Source organism: Nyctereutes procyonoides, unplaced genomic scaffold (genome assembly GCF_905146905.1).
Source record: "Nyctereutes procyonoides isolate TBG_1078 unplaced genomic scaffold, NYPRO_anot_genome, whole genome shotgun sequence".
NCBI classification, from domain to species: domain Eukaryota; kingdom Metazoa; phylum Chordata; class Mammalia; order Carnivora; family Canidae; genus Nyctereutes; species Nyctereutes procyonoides.
In genome coordinates this window covers 11586249-11603011 of record NW_026575125.1, presented here as the reverse complement: position 1 = coordinate 11603011, position 16763 = coordinate 11586249, and the positions used below count along the sequence as shown (strand labels likewise).

Here is a 16763-nt window from a genome sequence, read left to right as displayed (position 1 = left end):
CCCAACTAGCTGAACCCACAGGCACTGTTTGATGCTTGTTGCAACCTAAGCATCCATCAGCTTATTTCAAAGTCAAGAGCCTCAGGGTTTTTCAAATAATGACATGTTAATGCCAGTCACTGAGATGGGCTCAACACTGGGTCAATATTATTTCTGTGAGTCTGGGCCCCAAATAGGCATGACAGTTATAATAGAAAACACAGCCTTCCCTTCCCCCTCCCTTTCTCTCCTTTTCTACTCAGTCCCCTTCTGCTTTTCCTACTGTTCGCCTTTCTTTATCTCCTTCTCCTTTCTGTGAATTTGGAACATGGAAATTGGGCAGACTTAATTGTTGTAAGTACCACTGTAATGGTTCAGTGACTATAGTAATATTAGCTTCTAAAAAGAAAATTTTCTCTCAAAGGATCCTAAAGTTTGTTCCAAACATACATTTTCCCCCCAATTTTTTCTAGCCCTTTGATTCTCAACTGGGGACTATTTTGCCCTCCCTTCACCCCCTGCCACCACCACCTTGGGGGACATTTGGCAAAGCTTGGAGACGTTTTTAGTTGCTGCAACTGAAGGAGGGGTGGGTAGAGGTCAGAGATGCAGCTCATTGTCCTACTGTGCACAGGGCAGCTCCACAAAGCAAAGAATTATCAGATCCAAAAGGTCAGTAGTGCTGAGATTGAGAAACACTGCTGTAAACCTACGCTATTCAGTACAGAAGCCACAAGACACATTAGACTCTTGAGCAGCTGAAGTGTGGCTAGGCTGAATTGAGATGTGCTGTAATATCAAAAAAAAATACCCATGTTTCAAAGATTCAGTACAAACCACATGACATATTAGTAATTTTGATGTTGATTACACATTGAAGTGATAATATTTTAAATGTATTAGGTTAAATAGAATTCATTATTAAAATTAATACCACTTCTCTTTCCTTTTTTAATGTGACTACCATACAATTTTAAATTATACACATGGTTAGCATATTTCTGTTGGTACGGTTTGAGACTTTTTTTCTGATTTTCACAACTTTGAAATATCAAATAAGTTAATTAGTTAACCACCTGGGGGGAAAACATTAAATTCTTTTAAATTCCTATTTAACATCACATTCCAAAAACAAATCTTGGTCTTTTGAAAAATGTTAAACAATTTCAAATACTCTAAAATAGTAGAATAAAATGTTCATTAATGTACATGAAAGGGATGGTCTTTTCTGAGCCTAATATCAAAGGCAGAAACTTGAAAAGAAAATACTAATAAATTAAAATACGTATCATAGATGTTCAAGGATTAAAATATGTATCATAGAACATTCAGGAATTGGAGGATTTCTATCTTCAAAGTGTTCTCCTGGGTGTACTGTTTGGTCAACTTGCATCCTGTTGAATGTTTGAGCTCTGTGTTAAGCCCCAGGATGTCCTAGGAGATTCAATCTGTCTGTGGCCCCAAGGAGCTTGAGGATCCTGCTGTTCCATCTACTTTCAAAACTGCAGACCATGAATTTCGTGAATCATTTGTACGGATCTACCAGCTCTGGTAGGTGTGTTTTGTGTGTGTGTGTCTGTGTGGCGGGGGGGTGGGGGGGCACTTTAATTCTGAACTGAGTTCCAAGAGACCACTCACCAGACCGGTCCTTCTGGTTCCAGACAGATGCCGATGCAGAACAGATCCCTTGGAGCTGTTGCAATGTTTTATGATTTTTGAACATAGAGATTGGACATGCGGTAGTCTTTAAATTCCCTTTGAGTCCTACATTCCATCAAGCTAGAATTAGACCATCAGATATTGGTTTATATGATATTTATATTGCTTGTTCTGGGGGGTTCTTAACACTAATCTAGATTATTTCATTTTTCATAGGATGTGGGATGTTTTATTCCCCAAATGGTGTAATTTTTTACAATTCCAATCATATTTGAAGTGCTCTAGGATAGCTTTTTAAAAAAGATTTTATTTATTTATTCTTGAGAGGCATGACAGAGGCAGCGACATAGAGGGAGAAGCAGGCTCCATGTGGGGAATCCGATGAGGGACTTGATCCCAGGACCCTGGGATCATGACCTGAGTCAAAGGCAGGTGCTCAACCACGGAACATGCCCTCTAGGATAACTTTCCAATTAATTCATTCAGTACCTTTTTACCCGGAATCTATTTTTTTTAAAAGATTTTATTTATTTATTCATGAGACACACACACACACACAGAGAGAGAGAGAGAGAGGCAGAGACGCAGGCAGAGGGAGAAGCAGGCTCCCTGCAGGGAGCCTGATGCAGGACTTGATCCTGGGACTCCAGGATCACTCCCTGGGCCAAAGGCAGGCGCTAAACCACTGAGCTACCCAGGAATCCCCTTACCCGGAATCTATTACGTGCCAGACACTAAGGCTGTGAAAAAGATAGACAGGGTCCTTGCTCTCGACAAGCTTATGCATTACTGGAGGCAGCAAGGAATAAAGCAACACATACATACATATCATCATGTCAGGAAAGTGCTAAGAAAAATAAAGCAGATTGGGGTGAAGAGTGATGACAAGGGCTACTATTTCAGATAAGGTGATTTGGCAAGGCCTCTGGCAGAGTGACCAAATAGTAAAAGAACTCCTCAGGTGTGTGTCTAAAATTTATTAGTTTTTAAAAAAGATTTTATGTATTTATTTGAGAGAGAATGAGTTTATAAGAGAGCACAAGCAGGGGAGAGGGAGAAGCAGACCCCTCGCTGAGCAGGGAGCCTGACGTGGGACTTGATTCCAGGATCCCAGGATCGTGACCTGAGCCAAAGACAGCTGCTTAATCAACTGAGCCATCCTATTCCTTAGCTATTTCCATATTGTTGGACTACTTAGATTATTTCTACTTTCTTGCTGTTACAAACAACACTAGTATGAACTTTAATTTTTAATCTTTTTAAACGAGGTATTTCTTAGATGATGTTCAGAAGTGGTATTTACAGATTAAGAAAACTATTTAAAATTATAGTTTAAAATAATTAAAAATTTTACACAATAAATCACTTTAAGTGAAAAATATTTTCATAGCCATACAAATATCCAATATCACCTATCTGTGTACCCTATGTGTCTCTCTATAGACACCTAGTATGTCAATCAATATACCCTGTGTCTGTCATCTAGCTACCCATCCATCATTTATCTGACTGTACCTTTCATCTGCCTTGACCCATTATTTTTAAAAAATGTGCGTTTGCCTGTTTTATTTGAAGATTTAAACCTCAACTCTTTCAACATCCCTTAAATTACTTAAAAGGTTGGATATGTCACTCAACATCTCCGTTTTTCCTTTGTCCTTTATTAAGGAACTGTTTCTCCCAAAGTAATTCTCCTCCTGATATTTCCAATATCACCTTTGTCAGATCAACCTAAGGTTGCAAATGATCCTTTTCTCAGCAGTGCTCATTGCTGAGAAGATTTGAGGCGCTTGAACACAAAGAGAACAGCCAAGGCTGAAGCTGGCACGGTGAGGGATGAACTGTGGGGTAACTCCAGCTTGTTAGGGAAGGTCGGATCATCTCCTGAGCTCACTCGCCTCAGATAGTGGCCAAGGGGCTGCTGCCGCATGGACATCTGCTCATGGCGTCAGTCAGCTCCTTTCTTTGGCAGAATCTGCAGTAGGATGAACACATGGATCATGCTCAGAATGGCAGCTTCCTACTTTCACGAGGGTTTGACCTGTAAAAAATATATACCAGATTTTAACTCTTATGTGGTAAATTTCCCCCTACCACTGTTGTTTTGAAAATGTTCCAGCTTATAGAAAAATTACAAGAACAATGCAATAAATATTTGTATACTCATCACCTCAATTCACCAATTGTTAGCATTTTGCCACATTCACTTATCTGTGTGTATGCACACACATAGGTATATGTACACATATGTATGCGTGTGTGTACACACGTCTGTAGAGTGTATATGTGTGTAAGCCATGTATAATTAATATATATACTAATAAGTTTTTTAAAGATTTATTTATTTTTGAGAGAGAAAGAGAGTGTGAGTGAGGGGAGGGGCTGAAGGACAGAACCCCAAGCACCCTCCCCACTGAGCACAGAGACCAATGTGGGCTTGATCCCACGATCCTGAGATCATGACCCTGAGATCACAACCACAGTGTCCAAATCAAGAGTTGGGCACTTAACTGACTGAGCCACCCAGGTGCCCCTATATAAATAATTTTAAATGAGCCATTTGTGAATAAACTGTGGACGTTTATTCCCCAGGGCCAGGATTAGATGAGGCGAGTGTTGCAAAAAATTTAAGGAGGCAACAAGAAACTCTATCATCAAAGTAAATATTTTAGTGCAATATATTTTTTTAGTGCAACTTTTTTTTTTAATTCAGCATTACAGAAAAAAGCCAGTGATGACCGAAATATCAAAAATTTTAATTTATTTTTTTAAATTGGTGTTCAGTTTGCCAACATATAGAATAACACCCAGTGCTCATCCCATCAAGTGCCCCCCTCAGTGCCCGTCACCCAAAGATGGGCTGTTGTTTGTTTTATGAGCTTACATAATTGTGCAATGAGAAGAGTGTTTCCAGTCAGCTGGAGGTCCTGGGACATGTGGCTCTTGGGCTTATGAGGAGTGACAGTGGCTTGTGAAGAGATTGGGCAATATGGGCTTTATATACTCATGTGTTTTGATTGTAGAGTTTGCATTAGCTTTTTCTATTTGGTACACAATATGTCCATAGGGGCACACATTGCTCCCTTTGCTTCAAGCTACATGTGACTTGAGCATGCAACTCCTAGGAACACAGAGTTTCTTCTGTATCACCTCAGTGCAGTAAATAACAGGCAGGAAGCTTGACAGTGATACACTTGTGATTATGTGATATTCAGTTTTGGGGATTGTGGCATTGATGTCTTTTACGTCTTGTGCCTCACCCCCCCCCCACTGCACCCCCAGTCAGGATCTGATCAAGGATCAGGCACTTTTTTTCTCCTTTAAGCTAGAAAGCCTCACCACCCCCACTTTTGTCTTTTCTGACATTGGCAGTTTTGAAGAATCCAGCCCCGTTGTTATGTAGACTATCGATAGCTCCATTTTGATTTGCCTGATTGTTTTCCTCAAAAATACTGCATTATGCCAGATTTTAAAGAACACATCCTTGTTTGAATCTTACTGTACTTCTAGATGGAGTGGGAATGAGGGACTGCTTTCCCAAGTAGCAACATCAGCTAGCTCAGCATGCAGAGCCGGTTATGCAAGAACAATAGAAACAGCTAGTTTTTTTTTTTGCAGGAAAGGCAAATCATTCCGAATTATCAGAGGAGATGTGTACCTTTTGGGTTTTGAAGGTTTTGTGCTAGAAAAATTGCTGGTTGGAATGACAAGAGGCTTCTGCTCCTGGGCCAACTTTGATTGGAGGTGACTTTCAAGGCTCTCCAAGGCCTGGGTGGGGGGAGGGAAGAGTCTCTGAACCCATGAGTGATGTCAGCCATGGACATCTAGGTGAGGGGTGCAGAGGCACTGGTGAGTGTTAAGACTGCACTTGATAAAGAATGATTGTGGCCTTACTGCTGCTTCAGGCCATAATTGTTTTTTCATACCTAACCTGGGCCAAGTTTCTGGAAGAGGTGTGTGCGTGCGCACACGTACACATTGCGCACACACTGAGGACTGACTGGACGTATCTAAGTTGTCCTTCTCTTGTTGTAAGCCAACCGATTCCTCTATAATCACAGCTCACGCACATGTAAATCAACTTTATCCTCATATAGACCCTTAAAAATGCATGACCTTCTCTCATAATGATTTTTGAATTCCTGATTGGAAGTGTGGTTAAACAGTTAAAAAAATCAATTCCCATCTTCCACTATTCACAAGAGGTGACTGACATTGTAAGCGTAGCGAGCAGGTTAAAAGCTGATTCGTTCCCTCCCAGGTACTAAGGCAAAAACCTGGAAATTTTCTTTCTTGTCATTTTGGACAATAAACTTAAATTTGAATATGGAAAAATGTTATCTTCTTGGAGTTTAATTAGAAGTAAATAAAGAAGCTGTACCAGATTTCACTCAAAGAATGGCAATAATGCTCAGGATCCCCACTGTGCCTCTCTGTTTAACTCCTTGTCATCCAGTCGACATTGGGAATAAATTTCTCAGTCTCTGCCAAATACTAGTTTTATAGTTCTTCACATCTTTCCTGATGGAGTAGCGAACAACGTCTGTGCTTGTGGCCTGTTCAGTTAATTCTGCAAAGCACCGGAGGGCAATTTGGCAGTGTTTCTCTCGATCTTAAAGCAACAGCCCCTTTTTTCCCAAAATGAGATTTGTGTTGAGATATTTGGGGATTTGCATGCAGTTGTAAGCAGTGATACAGAGAGGTCTCCTGTAGCTTTGCCTGCTTTCCCCCAGCGACAGCTTTCTGCAAACCTGTAGTACAGTGGAGATCGACCCTGACACAAACCACTGATCTCATTCAGAATGCTCCAGTTTGGCTTGTACTCGCTTCTGTGTGTGTCTTTAGCTCTGTACAAATCATCTCGTATGTACAAGCACACCTCTGACCTGGCATTCCCACTCTTAGGAATCTCTTCTCCAGAAATATTTGCATTTGTGCATAAAGCCACTTATATAAAAATATGGACTGCTGTATTTCTTTTGTAGTAGCAAAAGAAATGGTAACATTCTGCCTCCATCATAGAGGAGTAAGGAAAGGTTTTTGGCACAATAGGGAATGCTACACAGTAATGAATAAAGAAAGGGAGGGCTCTATATGCTAACATGGAAAGATCTCCAAGATGAAGGAAGTGTAAGAGGCCTAGAACAATATGGTAATATAATGACATTTATGTGAAGAATGTAAAGGGATAAATGTGCACGCATATGTCTGCATAGAAACGCATTTTAAAACAGGAAGGACACTACCTCAGCCTGTTAACAGTGGCCGCCATGGGTTTCAGTGGAGGATCCTTAAGTCTGAAACAGTGAGGCTACCTCTGGCATTAAAAAAAATCCGCAGTCATTTCACAGACTATGCTTAAGACGAACTCAGAGCCTTCCCTAACTGGGAAGAAAAATGCCCTTCCACCTGGAAGAGAGGCACAGTGGGAGCCTAGGGTTGGCCATCAGCCTGAAGTGGCACCCAGGGGTGTGGGGAAATTGAGTCCACCTGAAAAGACACACGGACAAGGACCCACTGTTTTGTAAAGGCAAATAGGCAGAACCTTCCCAGGGTAAAACTTCTTACAACGAATAAAGTAGCAAGTTCCTTCCACACCCCAGCCCCCCCCCCCAGCAATCCATTTTTCCAACAGCAACCATTAATTATTTATTTAGAAGTCACAATACAATGTGGGGAGGAAAGGCAAAGCCGGACACGCAGTGAAATCCTTGAAGTCAGAGGTAGGAAAATAGCAGTTCTTTCCAAAGGGACATTTTTGTTGCATATAGACACATTTTCCCATAAGAAACTCCCAGAAAAATTGAAACCACATGTGCAGATGGCCAGGGCGTGCTGTGCATGTTGCTGTGCAAGCAGTTCAGCCGGGCTGCAGCAAAACCAGCTTTCTCAGCTCGTGGGTTCTGGGGCTTTCTCAACAATGAGGAGCCCCCAAAGAACAAGCAGATCCCCGCAGAGGCAACAACGTTGCAGCGGGGAGTGGTTTCCTCCCCCCCACCCTGTTCCCTTTGCTCTCCAAAAGTTACAAACTGGCTTTCCTTCCTGATAAACCAAGGCTTCCTCACTGATTGGTCTCAGTTTGGGAAAGGACGTGACATCAGCAACTTTGCCGACTTGGGGCTGGGGGGCCCGCTGTGGGCTTTGGCCGACCTCCAGCCGGCTAGGTGGAGCGGGTGCGTGCGTGCGTGTGTGTGTGTGTGTGTGTGTGTGTGTGCGCGCGCGTGTGTCTGGGCGCGCGTCCGTCTGACCACAGGTAGGGCTCGGATTACCCTGCCCATTCTGTGCTCTGCTGTTCTCTACCGTCTGAGCAGGACGGTGCGGCCGAGGCTCCGGAATTCCCAGCAGCAGAAAGAACATGGAATTTGGACTTTCCTGAGCAATTGAAGTGGAACACGGAGGTTGCCCGGCTCCGGGGGCACCATGGACGGCAAGCCTCCGGGCAGGACCAGCAAGTCTCTGAGGCCGGGAGGCCCGCCCGACACCAGGCTCCTTTCAAACCCGTGGATGGGGGGTGAGTCTAGGGGCCGGGACCAGAGTGCGGGGAGGCTGGCTACGGTGCTTCCAGAGGAGAGGGCGGGGTGACTCCGGTGGCCCTGCTGGGGTGTGTCCCCGGCTTGTCAGCCAGACATCCTCCACTCGGATCAGGGGGTTCACCTCCTCTGCGGAGTCCTGGACACCATCCAAGGCCAAGTGGCACAGTTTATTCACCGGTAAAAACTTCAGCTCCGAAGAACGATCCTTTGTGGGCCAGATGTAGCCCGTATATTACATCGGAGGGGTAAAACTTCTAATAGGGTATTTTTACTGCCGAGACATTTATCAAAAGGTCTTAGGTATTTGGCATTTAGGCGGGGCTGGGTTTATAAGTGATGTCCCAACACTGAGCGCTGATCGATTCACTGTAAAAGGAGACTTTTTCTTTTTCTTTTTTTTTTAAACTTCAGAGAAGCATCTTACAGGCGTAATTCTCACCAGTCGGGTGGTGTCTTCGCTAACTGTAGAGTCTAGTGCCTCTGGGCAACTGTCATTTTTTGGTGAGCATCCAGCAGGTGCCTGCTGACTGAAAGGACTCTGTAAAATGGGTCTGAGCATTAGGCTTCAGATTCATATTGTTAGCAAGGCTGCCCACGACACGGGTCTATCAAAGGGGCAGTATGCAGGGACCCAGCAGTCAGGTAGGACTCACTACTCTCCTGTGGCACAGCTGCTGAAAGGGGAAACAACAGAAGATACAAAATACCACATGCCTTCCCTCCTACTTACTGAGCAGACAGGACTGCTCGTCCATTCATTCACGTATCCAGTTTTGCTTCTAAAAGGAGCAGGGCACTCAACACATAGGATCTGCATCCCCGAAGGCAGAACTGGATTAATCAGATTTTTTGAGCACAAGCTTGGAGTAGTAGAAAGCAGCGTGGCACCAAAAACTACTTTTAAAAAATGAATGTGATAAATGTATCATTAAAGCAGCAAATTATATTTTCAAGTTCAAGTGGGAAAGAATCAGTAACCTGGATGAGTTCCACATGATTATTTTACACCTAAGTATTGTTTATTTTTATTTCCACTCGTGGGGGGGGTGGCCACTTTTCACTGATTAGGGTTTCTAAAGGTCCTAATCCAACTCCATGTGGGGCAAGTTGGGTGAGTGGGGGTGGACAGGTGTCCATATGCTCAAGGGTATGGTGCTTCGAAAGTGAACACATTGTCACAACTAGAATGCAGAGTCTTAGGGAGTCTGCTGAGGACAAGTTTGGAGAGATCGAACTCAATAACAGAGCTGCAAAGGCTTGCTGGAGTTAAGCCTTCATAAAGCAGGGAATTGGGAGCCATCAATGGTTCTGGAGTGGAGACCTGGCAGTAAGGAAGACTAAGTAAATGAATCTGGTGGCCGTGTTCAGGATGGATTGTGGGATTACAGGAAATTCTTGCACGAATGCCCAGGTTCTCCAACTCTCTCATGTGTTGGCGTCACCCAGAGGGTTTGCTCACATGCAGATGGCTGGGCCCCACCCCCAGAGCTTCTGATGCCCTTGTAGGCCTGGGTGGAGCCTGGGCATCTGCATTCCTAATAGGCTCCCGAGTGATGCTGGTGGTGTTGTTTGGGGCTTTGAGAACCAGGAACTCACTGTCTAAGCATGGGGCTTACATTTGGATCGCACTTTGGAAATGACAGAGAAAGGGGAAACAAGGGTGACAGTTTCAAAGGAAAGAGCAATCAGGCTATGCTGCTTGATTAAATATCGGGACTAAAGGAGGGAAGGCAGCTGAAACTAAAGTTTTTAAGCTTAAATGAATGGCAGCCAAGGGGGTTGGGAAGCCGAGACCTCTGAGTGTTCTGCGGGGGCTGTGCTGAAATCCTGGGAAAGGAGAGCTTGTCTGATGGCCCAGAGCGGAGAGCCACGGATGGAGCCCTGGGCCAGGCCTGCAGCTGAGCATGCAAGACCGGTGAGTTAGAGAAGCAGAAAGAGATTTGGGTGTTGTCATTTCCCAGGAACTAAAGGATGAGAAGTTTCCAAAGAAGCAGAAGTCACATGGGCAGATGGTAGGACACCTCGGCTCTCCTGCCTCCTTGTCCTCTGCACCTGACTGGCCAAGTCCCCCTCACCTTCCGCACCCGGCCCAGCCACTGCCACCACGAAGCCCTCCCAGACTCTCTGCCGCTTCCTTCCTGAGTGGGGTCCAGCTCCCACTGCTTTGCGTCAGCCCTGCCCCTCGGGCGCAGCCTCGGTTCTGGCCCAGTTGCATTTGTTTATGCTTCTAAAGTCCTGACCTTGGTGAGGTGTGGAATGTGGGCCCCTCCGGAGCGCTATTTCCGCAGGGCCATGCCGGGGCACAGCTCAGGTGAAGCGTATTCCCTGGCACAGGGCCAGGTCAGAGGTTAACCAGGGCCCAGGTGTGCTTCCTCTTGGGGAACGTGGCTGCTCCCTTTCTCACTTGCAGGTCTTTCTCCGCCTCCTCTGGACGAAGGGAGGAAAGGACGTGCAGATGGCAACCAGCTCTTCACAGAGATTTGTTCAATGCTTCAGTCCTCTGCCAGGAGCCCCCCCCCAAAAAAAGTCTTTTTCTTTCCCTGAAAATACCATGTTATGGGTTGAATTGTGCCTCCCCAAAAGATACGTGGGAGCCCCCACCCCCAGTACCTCAGAACGTGCCCTTGTTTGGAAATGGGGTTGTTGGAGGTGTCATCAGTTCAGGTGAGGTGATACTGGAGTTCGGCGGGCCCTAATTCAATGACTCGTGTCCTTAGAAGAGGGGAGACAGGGAGAAGGCCTTGTGGCAGCAGAGGCAGAGATTGGGGGGACATGTCTAACAAGCCAAAAAGCCCCAGCAGCGATGGACGGCCACCACCTGAAGCTAGAAGAGGCAAAGAAGGAAGGATTCTTCCCTGGAGCCTCTGGAGGGAGCATGGCCCTGATGACGCTGTCGTGTCTGACTTCTCACCTTCAGAACTAGATGGCAAGGAATAGATAGTTGAGGCCCACTTGGTCATGGCGGCTCTAGGGAGCCCATTCGTACCCACTCATAGAGACTTTGGAAGAATACACAGAGGCAGAGACTAAACACCACCCAGAAGCCCCTGAGCAGGTGTTTGTAGAGTAATTGCTTTTCTCAGGAGATTGAGCCCACCCTGTAGACAGTGGGCTCCCATCGAAGACAGGTGCAAGCAGGCATGGAAGGGCCACAGTCCCCTGCTCTCGTGGATTTTTAGATCCCAGGGTGAGGGTTTCTGTGGGGACACCTGCCTGCTCAGACAGAAGGGGTGATCTCTGAGGTCCCCGTGGAGAAAGCAGCCTGAGAGTGAGCCAGACAGAGAGTGAGAAAGAAGACACTGGGCATTGGGACTGGAGAGAGAATGACAGTGGGCAGGTCTGACTGGCCCACCAGCTGCCTCAGTGGGCCTTTCTGTTTCTGGTTTCTGACCACGAGGCTCTGTCTCTGTTCCTCCTCTTTTTGTTTGTCCTGGAACCCAACCAGGGTGCATCGGATCTGTAAACACAGCGCCCAGATCGTGGGCAGTGTTGGCACCCAGCGCCGGGCCTCCCTTACCACATCCCAGAGGCCGAAGGCAGCCGCCCCCGCCGCCTCGGGCCCACTCAGCCTCCCTCTCTGCCCCCTGACCTCGCAAAATGTTTCTTAGGGTGGAGATAGATCTATGCCACTGCCTCAGAGCTTCGTTAGTAGCCCCCCTTTTTTATAGTAATGTACCAATTAGCGCCTTTAAAATCCCTTCTGAAATAATGGAAATTAAAAAAAAAATCATTCCAGAATGCAATAAAAGTGAAATAAATGACAGCCTTCCTAATGCACTGCAGGGTTGGATGGAGACTCGATCTAAAAGAAAGGTAAGTTTAATGGCACTAATTGGAGGCCTGGTGGGGCGGGTTAGGAGAGCTGCACTAGGGCATCCGTGGCGTTGCCGGAGACCCCAGTGGGCATCTCTTTTCTGGCAGTAAAACCAGTAGGCCCCGGCTGGGCCAGTGCAGGGGAAATCCTTAGCACATACTCAGGGCCTGGACGGTGTCTTGTGTGCAGATAATGGTCCTGAAGTTTCAAAGTTGGTGGTGGGGTCAGTGGAAGAGGGGATGGTGACCTCGAGTCACCTCTCCACCCAGTCCCCTACTGTGAGCATTTCCGTGTTCCAGCGGCAGCAGGTCCCCTTTGCCCTGTGTGCTCTCGCTGGTTGTTAGCAGGAAGGCAGGCAGAGCCGCTCTGGGCTTAATTGCACATGTCGTCTGTAGCTCATTGCCTGCTTGGGTGTGGGCTCTGGACAACCCTGGAGAAACCTCTCCCTGACTTTCCCAGGCAGGAGCACACGAGATGTACGTCTCAGCCATCTCTTCAGTGCTTTCAAGAGCTAAAGAGAGTGTATGGACTAGTCCACGTGGCAAATTACAGCGTTTACTAAACCGTGTGTATGTCTAGATACATCTCTCCATGCTCTCACTGCTAGACAAATGTTAACCTATCCCCTGTCATGATTTTAAGTTCTTACATGATCACTCAAGTTGTTCAGACACCTGCTGAGGCTGACGTCCTTGTATAAATTTGAGATGAATTTTGGCTTTGCAAGGCCCCAAGTGTTTATCCTGGCCAGGAGTGATAGACAGCCTGTGACAGGCTTACCAAACTCTGGTCTGAAATGCCTTTAATTTAGAAAGGGAAGTCTCATACACTGCTGATGGGGATATAAAGTGGCAAGGCGATTTTGGAAGATAGTTTGGAAGTTCCACAGAAGGCTAAACATTGGGTTACCGTGTCCTACAGTGATTCCACTCCAAGGTGTGAAACCAAGAGAGCTGAAGGTGGTCAGACACAGATTTGCGCACGGATGTTCATAGCAACATTATTAATCACAGCCAAGAAGTAAAAACAACCCAGGCGTCTATCAGCTGACCAACGAATAAAAAAAAATGTGATCTGTCTATACAGTGGGTATTATTTGGCCACCGAAAGGGATGAGGTACTGATATGTCCTGTAACGTGGATGAACCTTGAACCATTACACCAGGTGGAAGAAGCCAGTCCCAAAGGACCCCATCCTGTATGATTTCATTTCTATGAAATGTTCAGTAGAGCAGTGGTGGCCAGGTGTCGGGGGCAGTGAAACTGGGGAGTGACCGCTAATGGACAAGGGGTTGCTTTTGGGGAGGACGAAAGTGTCCTGAAGCTGACTATGGTAGTAATGGCTGCACTACTCTGTGAATCTACTGAGAACCAATGAATTGTACACTTTAGGTGGGCGAACTGTATGGTGTGTGGATTATAGCTCAATAAAGGTGTTAGATAGGTAGATGTACAGGGTCAGTCCCCCACCACGTGTACGTGGACAACACCCCGTGCTTCTCGATGAGAGACTGTGTCTGCTTTGTACGGACTACGTGCTAGAGCAGGGGTACAAAACCTTAGGTAGCCTTTTTTTATTCCTCTTAGAGGAGCGCACAATGCTTCATTGTAAATGGAAGGAGTAATGGTTTCAAGACAAATGAATAGAAAGTCAAGCTCATTTTTGTCTATAGTTGATAATATAATTGCATTAGTTTTATGAAATCTGAACAGAATTACAATTTAGGCCCCCAATTATCTGCCCGGACTGTTTAGGTTGTCAACTCTAATTATCCGAGCTCGCTTTAAGAAAGGTTGGGGAGTGTGCCAGCTATATTTCTTAGCAGCTGAACACTTGGGAGAAAAAACGGATTAATCATTACACACATGGTGATCCATTAGGGTACATTTGCAAGTTTCTTTAAAAGCGACTTTCGGAACCTTTCTCAATTTTTGGCTCATCCTTTTTTGTGCGGATTGTATTTTGCATTAGCACCTGCAGTGCGGAATTAGTTGTCCTTTCAATTCTAGTTTAGAGCGACACCTTCCCTTAGCTGCAGTCTGGAATGTAGGCTCCAAGCACCAGAACCAGCAATATTTTTCTTAAGAGCATCAGGAACCTCAGAGAATACTGGGAGGACATGAAGTTTCTATCAAGCATAAGGTTTCGGAGGTCGGAAAAGCCATTTCACTTAAGGTATTCTTAATGACCCCAGAAGGAAAGCATTGGATGGGCAGTGCGTCCGTAGGCTCATTCAGCTTCCTCTTACCTATAAATGCTTTGTGGATCCATCTGGAAGGATGGTAATTTGCTCCTTGGGACAGATTTTCCAGGGCACTGATAGTTCCAGATAGGCAGACCTCCGCCAACGTGTGTCAAGTACAAAGTGTTCTAGTCTTCAGCTTTGCAGTTGGTAAGGCACTAGGAACTGCCCTGGCTCCTCAGGTCCCATTAGCTTTTAGGAGACACCAGTTCCTTTGCAGGCATGACTGGAACCAGAACATTCTGCTGTGTTTGTGTGTAATGTGTTTACCAAGCACGCAGAGGGGGAACAGAAGCAAGCTTGGAGGAACCTCCTCACCTTCTGACTTCCTGTGTTTGTTCTGGAAATCAGACACGGGTTGCGATGAGGAAAATTCAAGTCTCTGCCTCGTTCAGATTACCTCCACATTCAATTAGAGAGAGGAACACATTTAATGTGTTGGGATAGGGGTTTACAGGCTTCCTTCCTAAGAGTGTGTGTTCTTTCCATATGGTTGTAGAATAAATTTGCTGTTTGAAATAGCAGGGATTATGGGGGTGTCATCAAGACTCTGCTTAATGGCAGGGCAGGATAATGATAGTAGCTAATAGGTATTGAGCTATGGGTAAGTTAATTGCTGTCCTCACATTATAGGGAAGGAAACTGAGGCTCAGAGCCTGTCCAGGGACCCACAGCTCAGAAGAAGCCAAGCAGGTCTGAATTCAGAGCTCTCTTAACCACATGCTGCCTTTCGGGGTACATAATGTCCCAGTTACAGGGTCAGACTGAGCTCCATGTTGTGCTTGATATTGGGACAGGAGGTAGTCCATAAATAGATACAGTTCTGTTTAGATCTGATTTCAAACCTAATGGTGTATGTAATTCTGCGATCACTTCTCTTAGTTTATGCCGCTGTTTGCTGAGATACCAGAGTTCATATTTCATGCAGGAAGCTAGACTGGCAAGCACAGCTTACAGGCTGATACTGATAATTAGTGATGCTCTCACTTAACTCAGTGGACCATTTGCCTTGGAAACCAGTGTGTAAATGGAAGTTCAGTAGTCCGTCATCCTGATCTACCTCTCTTGTCCTCAGTTTGGATACTGGCTGTAGTTCTTTTTTTAGCTATCTAGACATTTCAAATAAAACGTGTCCTCGGAGCGTCAATAGAGGGGAGAAATGCTGATGGGCTAATGGGACTTCTGGTGAATTGACTCCAATGTCTCCATCCAGGAAGACCCACTGGGCTCTTACTGACCAGCAAGGGTGCACCTTGGGTCTATGGTACGTTAGCAGGTTGTAACCCATTCCTCCCTTTCCATGTAGATATTGTGTCCGATTGGTCTCCGGTGCATGAAGCTGCCGTCCATGGGCGTCTGCTTTCCTTAAGGAACCTCATTGGCCAGGTATGTGGCTTTTGGGGAAAGAAAAAGACATATTAAGCATATCCTATTGCTCACCACACTGAGAAAAAAAATCAGAGTCTGATTAAGATATAAATTTTCTCTTTGGCAAAATGAGGTGAATCCTGTCCTACTTAACCATTTCTTTTTTTATGTGGAGGCTGGCATAAATATTAGAGTTTAGGACAGTTCTATGCACATCGTAGGCACTGTTAGTACCTACTAGGTGAATAACAGGCAGATTTGTGCATTCAGACTGCCTTCACTTTAATCGATGGGCTGTGTTTTTGAAAATAATCGTGTGAATAGTTTTTCTCAGGGACACGTGACAATGTCTGGAGACATTTTTGGTTGTCACGACTGGGAGCAAGGGTTGGGGGGGGCGGTGCTACTGGCATCGAGTAGGCAGAGACCAAGGGCCTCTCCAAGCATCCTACATTCGTTGCTCAGGACAGCCCTCTACATCAGAAAACTATCTAGCCCCAAATGCCAGTAGCATGGAGGTTGAAAGTTCCTAATGTCAAATAAATGCTTAAAAATGTGTTTTTATTGATTTTTATTTATTTATTTATTTATTTATTTATTTATTTATTTATTCATGGAGACACAGAGAGAGGCGCAGACACAGGCAGAGGGAGAAGCAGGCTCCCTGCGGGGAGTCTGATGTGGGACTCGATCCCAGGACCCCGGGATCACGTTCTGAGCCAAAGGCCGACGCTCAACCACTGAGCCACCCAGGTGTCCTGAAAATGTGTTTGTAGTCACATCATTTAAGAGGCATATTCAGTTTTATGGAAGCCTCTAGTTGATTGTGGCTCTGCCCAGTTGGATATTCATTTCTCTGCTCCTCTAGTGTAATTTCAAGTCCACATTAATTTGAGTTTTGCTAGTTTGAAATTAATGGGAACTTCAGTGAAGATATTTTTTAAAAAGGAGTTGAAATCACCATTCACGATTCTGATAAAGCTTTTGTTCAGAATTTTCTGTTTTCTAAAAAGGCTATAGGTCTTTTGGTGGGAGCTCTCAGCCCTTCCCATAACTATGGACCCTTTGGCAGTGTGGCAAAGTCCATGGACCCCTTCTTGGACTAGTGTTTTCAATGCACAAAGCACAATACTGAGAAGACCTTTCAAATTAGTAAAAGAACAAATG

The 16763-nt window shown here is 45.4% G+C and overlaps 1 protein-coding gene across 1 annotated transcript in view; it reads left to right on the top strand.

The window, feature by feature from the left end:
• The first annotated feature begins 1508 nt into the window (after window positions 1-1508).
• Window positions 1509-16763, top strand: part of ASB9 (ankyrin repeat and SOCS box containing 9) — a 34009-nt gene continuing 18754 nt past the window's right edge. Inside the window, exons 1-3 of the mRNA XM_055337318.1 lie at window positions 1509-1530; window positions 7950-8149; window positions 15535-15614. Of these exons, the coding sequence (XP_055193293.1) occupies window positions 8059-8149; window positions 15535-15614 (171 nt within the window). The 5' untranslated portion in view covers window positions 1509-1530; window positions 7950-8058. The remainder of the gene's footprint in view (window positions 1531-7949; window positions 8150-15534; window positions 15615-16763) is intronic.